Here is a 10085-nt window from a genome sequence, read left to right as displayed (position 1 = left end):
ACCAAGTCCTGGCCCCGGCGCAATGGGGAGGCCGTGGATGACTTGGTTGAGGTTTTGAAGCACCTGCTCACGTGGCCAGACATCAAGCATCTCTTCAAATTGTATGGTGTGTTCACAGGGGGTGTCCACCTGGTGTCCTCCTGACCGTCACAGGGGGCATAATACTTGACCTGACACTCAGGGTGGGCCGACGCCTGACCAAGGGAGCGGAGTGGAGGCGGGGACCTGGCAAGGTGTAGGGTGTCTTGAATGTGAATAACGAGCAGTGAAGGCCACGGTCCTTGGCACCCGGCTGTGCAGCAGCCACCGTCCTGAGGTCGTATTCTTGGAGTTGTCCCGAAGGTCCCCGTTTTTCAGATGAGGAAATGGAAGTGGGGGACGGGATGCGACGCACCCTGATCCCCAGGCCCAAGGAGTCCGGCTCTGCCCACTCCGTCACTCTGAGACCGACGTGAATGGCCAGTCCAGGATCGATGACCCGTGCTGAACACAGACGACTGTTTGCATCCCCCACCCTACTCCTGCCCCGAGGGCTTTGCGATCCCAGAGGGGAGATGTGTGTTGCCCCAAAAATGTTATTTTCACGTTTCTGTGCATCAGATTCGGATTTGGTGGAAAAGCACTAGTTTTGGACCTAAAAGTCCCAGGTTAGTTGCTTCTGAGCCTCGGTTTCATCAAGTTACTGGAACAGCCAAAAAGAAAAAGCTAAGGAGCTCACATCCGGTTCTCGTAGGCGTGAAGCCGGGTCGCTGATGCGGGGCTTTTATGTACATCGTTAAAAACCGCTCACCGAGAGAATTATATTCGTGTGTGTGTTTTTTTAAGCCATAAACCTTATTTTTTAGAGAAGTTTTAGGTTTATGGAAAAATTGAACAAGAACTACAGTTTCCATATTTACACACTCCCCTGCCCACCCCCCAAAGAACGTCTATTATTGTCTCGCTTTCGTGGGGTCCGTTTATTATAACGGAAGGACCAGTATCAAGTACGTGCATCCCCTGCGTTTGGAGAAATGCGTGAGGGTACGCGTCGCTGTGGCAACGCCACGGATTCACCGCCTGATCGTGCCTCACGCTCCCCACTGGCTTTGATTTTTCTAGAATACGTATTTAGATCCAATACAGTACGTAGCCTTTTTAGACTGGCTTCTCTCATTCAGCAATATGTGTTTAAGTTTCCTTTTGATAGCTCACGGGTTTCTTTTTGTTGTTGTTGTTGTTTTTTTAATTGCCGAATAATATTCCGTTGTCTGAGTGGACCACAGTTTGTCCATTCACCTACTTGGACGCTGCTGGGAGTTTGCAATTATGAATTAAGCGGCCATGTTTTTTTTAATGGCACAGATAATTCTGGTCTTCCCATTGTGTTACTCAGAGAGAAATCTTCTGGTGGTTAAACTGAGCATTTTTTTAAGTTCTGCCCTCTAAATTGACCCCAGAATTCACACTGAGAATTTTGCGAGATCGCCAGGATGTGCAGAGTAAAGCCGCTCCGCACTGCGCTCGCCGCTTCCACGTGCTGTGGCAGTGCCCCGCGAAACCATCCAGATCCCTCGCTGGCTGTGGATGCGGCCTCGGCACAATTCATTCTGCCGCGGGGGTTCTCGAGACGGGGGCCCGTAAGGGAGACGACGTGTGGTTTAAGAACGCGGAAGGGGACAGGTTTTAAAACCCTGAGAAATGCGTTTCCCCGGCTGCTGGCGGCCATTCAAGGAATCGTCTTTGTAGTCAAGGACGTCATTGGAAAACGAATTTGAGTGAGACCTAAGCCTCCTGGGGACAGGAAGTGCAGCCAGTGAAGGGGAAGCACACCTGGAAACAGGGTGACTGCTTGTCGTGCCCACGGCTGGGGGCACAGCGGCCAGGTGGTCGTTGAGGGTCCTCGTGTTTACCGGGGTAACGGGGCAGCGAGGCGCCCGCCGGTTTTAATTCCATTCGTATTCTGATCAGGAACCGATGAGAAAATACTCGCAAACTTGACGGAGGATGGCAAGAAGCTGATGGCTACTGCTGACTCTGTGTTCACTAAAGTGACCGGCGACCTCCTAAACAGGACGATTTTAGTTGGACACCTGGAGCTGATCGAGAACCACGTCGCCCAGTTTCTCGACATCTGGGAACTGAGTGAGTATCCGGTGGAGCTGCAGGCTCCAGGCTCCTGGACGACAGGGACAGAGGCCTGCGTCCGCCTGCGGATTCTCTAGACAGGGTGTTGGTCGTCTCCGTGGCGGGTGGCTCCTCTTGCTAGTAAGTTGACGGGAGACGGTTCCCACTCCTCGGGGAAGTCACAGGAAGGTGGCGACATAATGGCAGGGTTGAAGCACCTGCTCCGTTTCCGTCCCGTGCTGTTCCGCAGACGATGTCTCGCCAGCGCGACCGTGCACACGGCCCCTTGTCGCCCCACCCGGCCCCTCGTCGCCTCACCCGGCCCCTCCCCACGGCCCCCGAGGCCCCTTGTGACTCTCCCCGCAGCCCCTCTATGCTGTGTATTCAGAGGCAGAATGGAAGAAACGGGTCCCCGTGGAAAAAGATGTGCTGCTCATTTGTCCTATTGGGTCACTACCCACCCGCCCCCCCACCCTGCAGAGAGAAAAAGTCTTTCATCCCAGGAGAAAAAATGCGATATGAAGAAAGTGCTGGAATGCAGAGAGAACGAGCTGAGTTTTCTAAAGAGAGAGAGAAGTCACGTGGACAGCCTCCTGAGACTGTGCAGAGCGGTGAAGCCCCTGCTAAGAGGTGACATTCCTGAGTTATGACAAAGCCGAGGGGCCCCCGGGAGAGAACGCCAGGCCGCAGCAGCATTTTACCTGGGAGAGAGAAACTTCTTAACTTGCGTTTGTTTTCCGCGAAGCGAGGGGTCCCCTTGCCCTTTGTGTGGTTTACTCCCACACCTAGAAGGAACGCGCTTTTCCAGATTGCGGCCTCGGCCACCGTGGAGGATGGTGGCAATGTCTTCACTTTCCCGACCTCCGCCCCACAGACACACGCCTAAGCCAGTCACACCTCCGCTCTGCTCGGCCCTCCGCCTCCCGGTCGCTGCTTTTCCCTCCGGTCCTCACATACGCGTCATGTGCAGGAGCGTTTTCCCCCGGGTGGTCCCCTTCCTGTCCCGTTCTTAAGTGCGATCGCCGCGTCCCACCTTCCCGAGGTCGTGGGTATTTCGGGATCAGAGGTCTCTCTCTTTCTCACGTTGTGTCCCGTTTCGTCTGAGCTACTTTCCTCCGTCGGGGTTTTGGCGTCTACTCTTCTCGTGGAAGGCCTCCCCCGGGGCTCTGCGAATTCTCGTTTTCCTTTGTGCATTAAGAGAGGAGCACAGCGGGCTCGCCGAGGACTCGGAGCGGCCGTGGCCTGGTGTCCTGAGGGCTCCTCTCTGGGCTGGCTCGGCTCTCCAGCCCCTCGCCTGCAGAGGCTGGGTTTCTGGGCGTCGAGAGAGACAAGCAGGCGGGAGCGTTCTCGGCGTCCAGTCTGCGCATGCCCGCGCGGCTCTCGGCGTCCAGTCTGCGCATGCCCGCGCGGCTCTCGGCGTCCAGTCTGCGCATGCCCGCGCGGCTCTCGGCGTCCAGTCTGCGCATGTCCGCGCGGCTCTCGACGTCCAGACTGCGCATGCCCGTGCGGCTCTGCTTTCCCGAGCCCCCCTCCGCCCCTCCCGCTCCCCGATCCTTCAGCCTCGTGGAGCTCGTGTCTGGGAATGCCTTTGTTCTGCCACGTGCCTCTGACCTTCGATGCTCGGACCCTCTGTGTCATTTCTCTCTGGAATGTCACCGCCTGCTGCTGTCCCCCGGGCAGAAGTGGGGAGACCGGCCTGTTGTGTAGAATGGGGTGTGGGGGTGAAAATCAGCCTCTTCGACCGCTTCTTGAACCAGCTTTCAACCCAATATTGCTTATTCCACTCCCCTCCCCAAAGTCCAGCTCCCCAGGCACCAGCGTCCGTGCTCCGGGGATCCTGAGCCGGAGGCCTGCCGGACCCCACCTTCCCCCACTGCGGGCCAGGGTTCCACGTGCTCAGGCTCAAGACCCCACTGGCCACTGGCCCATCCACTTGAACTTCTAAAATTTTGCCACTGTGGTCTCCTTTTCTGCTCTTCCCTGTCCTGTTAGTTGATGACTTTTTAAAAAACAACCTTTCTTCTGGTATTGGTGCAGGATGTGGGGATGGTGTGAAAGCAGGTGTGTGTCTTCAAATTGTCACCTTCACCCCGAAGTGGCAGCGTTTTCTCTGTTGTGACATGCGGTGCATGCGTGGGTGGGGAGGGGGAGAGGTCAGGATCCTTAGTGAGGAAAAAAATGCCAGCGAGGGCGCTGGCCCGCTGGCCCGACGTCCGGCGAGCGAGCAGAGTGGGGGCTGGGACGGGAAAAGGAAACGATGTTATGACCGGCACTCTGACCGCTGACTTCTCTTCTGATCTCACAAGTGGACGTGGGAGAGATCGCCAGAAGGCACTCAGAAGACCTGGGCAGTAAGAGATTAAACGACGCGGTGAGTTTGTCGCCCGCCTCGGACTTCGAGTGGACGACACATTACAACCTGAGCGTCCAAGTCCAAGAGATGGCCGAACAGATAGACCACCTGAAGGACAGCCACATCTTCCGGGACTTCTGGGCAGAAGCCGCCAAGTCACTGAGCGAGCGGGAGGAGGAAGGGGAGAGGAGCGTGCTTCAGCTGGAAGATGTGTACCACGACTTGTACTTTCCTTGTTTCGTCAAGTTCGTGAAACTGTACAACGATCTGAAGTCAGGAGAGGTCACCTTTGCGGAAGTCGACGTCGTCTTCAAGGTCTTTGTGGACAATTACAGCGCCCTCACTGCTGACCTCCAGATCATGTGTACCCTGGATTCCGAGAACCAAAAGGGTTGGATCAAGAAGCGAGTTGAGCAGATCATGGAATATCATCACCTGCATCAGGCTGTCAGCTCGGCTGAGGTCATCTTGAAGGTCAAAGAGAATTTGGGCCTGACCGGTGACTTCAGTGTTCTCCACAGTCTGCTGAGATTTGTAAGTGATTTGAGAGGGACGCCTGGGGCGGGGCCGGGATGCTGGCTCAGACTCCCGGGAGCCTGGGGCTCTGGCTTTCGGGAGCCGATGGGGTGCCTCCGCGGTGTTCCACGATGGGATGCCTCCGCGGTGTTCCACGCGATGCCTGAATGTTCCAAGGGCCTGGTCATCACCTCTGTAGTGGGTTCTTGAGTAGGGGGACAGCAGCGGAGCCCATGGTGTCCAGATCTGGGAGTAGAGCCTCACGTGGTATTAGCTGTAGATCCAGCTGGTTTGAGGGGTGGGGCCGCAGGGATGGTCAGTGATGCTGGCCAAACTCTAGGGTCCCCGGTGACCAGGTCCAGCTCACAGTAGAGCCTTGTCTTGCAGACTAGAAACTTTGAGACCTTTCGTCATGAAAAACTAGACCAGATCAGCCAGCAGCTTATCCACGCCAAGAAGGTGCTGCAGGACATCAATGAGGCCCGGTACCAGTGTCTGCGGGAGCTGTCCCTGAGGAAGGACTTCATCTGCTGGGTCCGGGAGGCTCTTGGAGGTACGGCCCATCGGCAGGGCTGCGGGGCCCTTGGCAGTGTGCAGATGGCGCCCGGGGGAGGGAGGGTCTTCTGAAGCCTCTGGGACGTCCCTCCCCTTGACCACGTGCCGTGGGAAGGATGGGCAGGAGTCGTCTGCGTGCCGTAGGTCTGTGCACAGCGTGTGTGCTTCATGTTGGTGCAGTTCCTGTGGAGACACTGTCTCGTGCTCTGGTGTGAAAACCGTGCCCCCCAACTCCGAATGCTTTCTGCGAATAGTTAGGCATCGTTTTCTTAAAAAGCTGGCCCCCCCTTTGTTTTTTCTCTCCGGTTGATTTGCCCATGGAGAAATTTTATGACAAGAAAAACGCATTTCTTTTCCAGTCAGGGGCTCGGCAGCCTTTTTAGGGCTGTGGCGTAGGTGCCCTTGGCCAAATTAATTCGTGGTGGGGAGACAGAGGGCGGTGGGAGCGAGTGGGGGCCTGCATTGCCCCCTTCACCCTGAGTCTTTAACCGCAGGCTCTGGGCCACGTGGGCACACATCCTTTGATGAGTACGTAGCCCAGAGAATGATGTCTTTTTTTTATAGTAAATGTCAACATAGTTTGTCACTGAGCGAGGGCTTGCTGCCGGCCGGGGCATGGGAGCCGGCACCATGATGTCGGCTTTTGGGGAAAGAAAGCTCTTACTGCGAGGCCCACCAGTAAGGAGATGCGATGCAGGGCTCGAATCCGTGGGCCCATCCAGGTTTCAGGGCGGGGCGTCAAGGAATTTCAGCACCGGGTCTTCCTGGACAGTGGCCGTTGCTCCCAGAAGGGTCTCAGTGTCCAGTTGGGTCGTGCGTGTCCTGTGGTTCCACGGGGGGAGCAGTTAAGGGTTCACAAGTGTCCCTCGTGTCTGGTGGACACGAGTTTCTCATGGGGGTAAACTTCGGTTTCAGATCTCCTTAGAAACAGGTCAGGACCGATTTGAGCTGGTTCTGCGGTTGGAGTATTTCCCGGCTGAGCCTGTTTCTTTCTGTGTGAGGTGGTGACGTTGCGGGGCTTAGACGGAGTCAGGCCCGCGAAAGCCGTGTGCGGTGCCAGGACATTGCTGCCGTTCGCTCCAGTCGCGTATCGGTCAGTGGTGTTCACATAACCGGCAAAAGAAGAGATGCCCGGATTCTCGTTAAAAACCAAAAGTGGACAAAACCTCTAAAAACCCACCGAATATCCGCTTGTGGCTTCAGTAAGGGTCGTGGTCCTGTCTCTCCACGCCCCCAGGCATCAACGAGCTGAAGGTGTTTGTGGACCTGGCCTCTATCTCTGCCGGGGAGAATGACATCGACGTGGACCGGGTGGCCTGCTTCCACGACGCCGTGCAGGGCTACACTTCCCTGCTGCACAAGCTGGACAGGAGCGCGGACTTCCACGCGTTCACGTGCCATCTGCGAGAACTGTGGAAGGCTCTGGAGAATGACCAGCACCTGCCCAGCAAACTGGCAAGTCTGATCTCTGGCCCTGCAGCAGAGAAGGTTTCATGAAGCGTTGCTTAGCAAAGTTAGGGGCACGCGTAGGCAGACTGTCACACCCCCTGCGTGTGGTAGGTCCTCCTGCCGACGTTGGAAAGGATGTTTGAGAAGTTTTTCTTCATACGCGGAAACGCCTTCTCTGTCTCGTGTGTTAGAGAGTAGGATACAAAATTGCATGTGAATAAGAGTGATTTCTTCTCTGCAAAAGGCATGAAAACCACATTGAAAGGAAACACGCTAAAATGTTACCAGTGGTTTCCTCGAATGGTGGTAATTGTTACTTAATTCTGTCTACTTTGGAGGATTTTCCGTATTTGCCATGATCGGGGTCAATTAATTTTTTTTTTTAATCAGAAAAAAAATAAGCATTTCGGTGTAAGTGGACCATGCTCGCCTGGGCCCGAGGAGCTCCCGCTCGGCGAGTCGCTGAGCGAGCAGACGTGGCTCCTGGTGCCTGGGGCGGCAGGAGGGTGAGGGGGGAAAGAGCGTGGAGGGAGCAGACGCGGCGTTTTTGGACGCGCACATCCCAAGGCCTCTGCTGCGCTTTCCTCGTAACTCTTCCGGTTGGCCTTGGGGACCCCGAAGGACAGAACAGAACAGAAGGCCTCGCGGCCCCGTTACAGTCAGCGTTACCCTCCCACAGAGAGCTGGTTTGTGCCTGTCCACCCTGTCCCTGTGTCCATAAGTATAAGTCGGTGCCCTCCACGTGCTGCCAGGGCACCAGGCATGGGTGGGGACGTGGGGAGACAGCCGCGTCGCGCCGCAGTGTCCTGAGAGAGACAGCCGAAGCACGCAGGGGCGGCGGGCAGGGGAGAGGTGGCCGTGAATGTCCTTGGGAAGGGAGGAGGTGGGAGGAGGGAGAGAGAGACTCTCGTCCTGTCCCAACAGCGTGACTCTGCCAGGAACTTGGAGTGGCTGAAAACAGTGAAGGAGAGCCACGGGTCGGTGGAGCTCTCATCGCTGTCACTGGCCACAGCCATCAACAACAGAGGCATCTATGTGATCCAGGCGCCCAGAGGCGGCCCGGTGAGCTGCCCCCATCCTAGGCACGGCTGGCCGTGGCCCTTACAGGCTACTGTAAATTGGGGGCGGGCGGTATCTCCCTCCAGAAAAACAACCTCTAAACGCGCACTGTCCCACAGATTTCCCCAGACACGGTTCTCCATTTGCTCCTCCCCGAGAGCCACGCGGGCCAGGAGGAGGTGCGCAGGTACGCCCTGGAGGAGCTCAGGGAGCTTCTGAACAAGCTGATGCTGATGTCTGGCAAGAAAGACCACAACAGCACTGAGGTCGAGGTGTTCTCCGAGGTGAGGGCTCTCGGGCACAGCCCCCTGTCTGTCGGGGGCCGGGACGCCCTGCTGAGCCGCCTGGGGGACGTGACGAGCCTTCGAGTCTGGAGCGCGCTGCTCTGGCCTCCGTGGGGGCATGGAGCCCGTGTCTGAAGGGCTCGCCGTCCACGGTGGGACGGGGCCTTTGGTTTGTGGCTACCACGAAGGTGGGGAGTTCTTAGAGAAGTAAGTTGCCCACTTCCTCTACAAGCCAGCAAACCTACCTGGGGGATCCAGGCGGGTGTCCTTCGTCAGACTCTAAGGCCACCATGCCGGCAAAGCACATGAGTTTACGTCACCGTCTCTCCATTTTGTTACAGGTTTTGTCTTTAACCTTTTACTTGGTGGCCTTCATCTTGACAAGTTCTGGTCTTCCTAAGGAAGAGCTCGTACAGACGGGGAGGGCAGGCCTCCGGGGTCAGGCTCCCGTGCTCCGGTCACACGTCAACCCCAGCGCCCCGGGTTCTGGGTCTGCCTGTGGTTCTCCTGCCTGTGATCAGCCCTGTGACGCCCGCCTCCTGCTTCCATTTGCAACAGGTGTTTTGCAACGTGCAGAGGCTCGTGCAGGCCTTCATCAGCCTTCACTCTGCTGGGAACATGCTGTTCCAGGCCTGGACGGCCGAGGTCTACTGCTCGCCGCGCAGGGACGTCTCCATCCGCATCGACTTCGGCGTGGAGCTGCTGAGCCAGCTCTCGGGGCCGGGGCCGGTGGCGCAGCTGCTGGAGGCCCTGTGCAGGCAGATGGAGCGCTTCCTGGACCAGTGGCAGGGATTCGTGGCGGAGAAGCGTGCCGAGCACTTCCATCTCAACTACTACACCGCCGAGCAGCTGGTTTACCTGAGTGCGCAGCTCGGGAGCCGGCTGCCCAGCGACGCCGCCCTCGCCATGCTGTCCTTCATCAAGCGCAACTGCACCCCGCAGAACGTGTGGGAGGCCTGCCGGAGTCTCGATGGCAGGGCCGCCAGGTGCCGGGAGAGGACGGTGGTAGACGAGCTGCCGCAGATGGTCTCCTGTGAGCCCAACCTGGTGGACAAGCTGCGGGTCATCATGGAGCAGTCCCTGGCCTGCATGAGCGCCTTCCTGCCTCACTGCCTGGACCTGGAGGTCCTCGGCTGCTGTCTGGCGCGGCTGGCGAGGATGGCTGGGCCTCCCGTGACGCGGCAGCTCCCAAAAGGCCTGCAGGTCGGCCAGCCCAACCTCATCATCTGTGGCCACTCGGAGGTGATGCTGGCCGCCCTGGCCATCTACATGCACTCCCCGCAGCAGCCCCTGCCCAGCTACGACGAGGTGCTGCTGTGCACGCCGGAGACCACCTTCGAGGAGGTGGCGCTGCTGCTGCGCCGCTGCCTGTGCCCGGGCTCCCCGGGCCGCGGCGTCTACAGCCTGCTGTTCGCGGACCAGCTGAGCTACGAGGTGGCCTGCCGGGCCGAGACGCTCCTCCTGGGCCTGTGCACGCAGCCCCACCGCGAGGACTACCAGCTTGTCATGGTCTGTGACAGCGAGCGGGAGCACTGCTACCTGCCCTCGGCCTTCAGCCAGCACAAGGTCCCCATGACCCTCCAGGCCCCCCTCGAAGACATCCAGGCCTACCTGGCACGTCACTACCGGGCCCCAGAGCGGACGCCATCGGCCGCTGCCGTGTTCAGAGACCGGACGTGCGTGGGGATCGTGGCCTCCAGGAGAGCGGGTGTCGGTAATGCTGGCTGCTGAGGGGGCAGGTCTCACGTGTCCCACGGTAACGC

General features: G+C 58.0%; 1 protein-coding gene across 1 annotated transcript in view; it reads left to right on the top strand.

Moving 5' to 3' along the window:
• The window catches only part of RNF213 (ring finger protein 213), an 86045-nt gene that overhangs the window by 35879 nt on the left and 40081 nt on the right, over positions 1-10085 (top strand). The window contains exons 15-22 of the mRNA XM_023523011.1: positions 1951-2124; positions 2587-2736; positions 4413-4993; positions 5363-5528; positions 6768-6985; positions 7904-8041; positions 8158-8322; positions 8881-10050. Of these exons, the coding sequence (XP_023378779.1) occupies positions 1951-2124; positions 2587-2736; positions 4413-4993; positions 5363-5528; positions 6768-6985; positions 7904-8041; positions 8158-8322; positions 8881-10050 (2762 nt within the window). The remainder of the gene's footprint in view (positions 1-1950; positions 2125-2586; positions 2737-4412; positions 4994-5362; positions 5529-6767; positions 6986-7903; positions 8042-8157; positions 8323-8880; positions 10051-10085) is intronic.

The sequence above is a fragment of the Pteropus vampyrus genome, unplaced genomic scaffold (genome assembly GCF_000151845.1).
Source record: "Pteropus vampyrus isolate Shadow unplaced genomic scaffold, Pvam_2.0 Scaffold371, whole genome shotgun sequence".
NCBI classification, from domain to species: Eukaryota; Metazoa; Chordata; class Mammalia; order Chiroptera; family Pteropodidae; genus Pteropus; species Pteropus vampyrus.
Note: the sequence above shows the minus strand (reverse complement) of the source record. Positions and strands in the feature narration are given on the sequence as shown.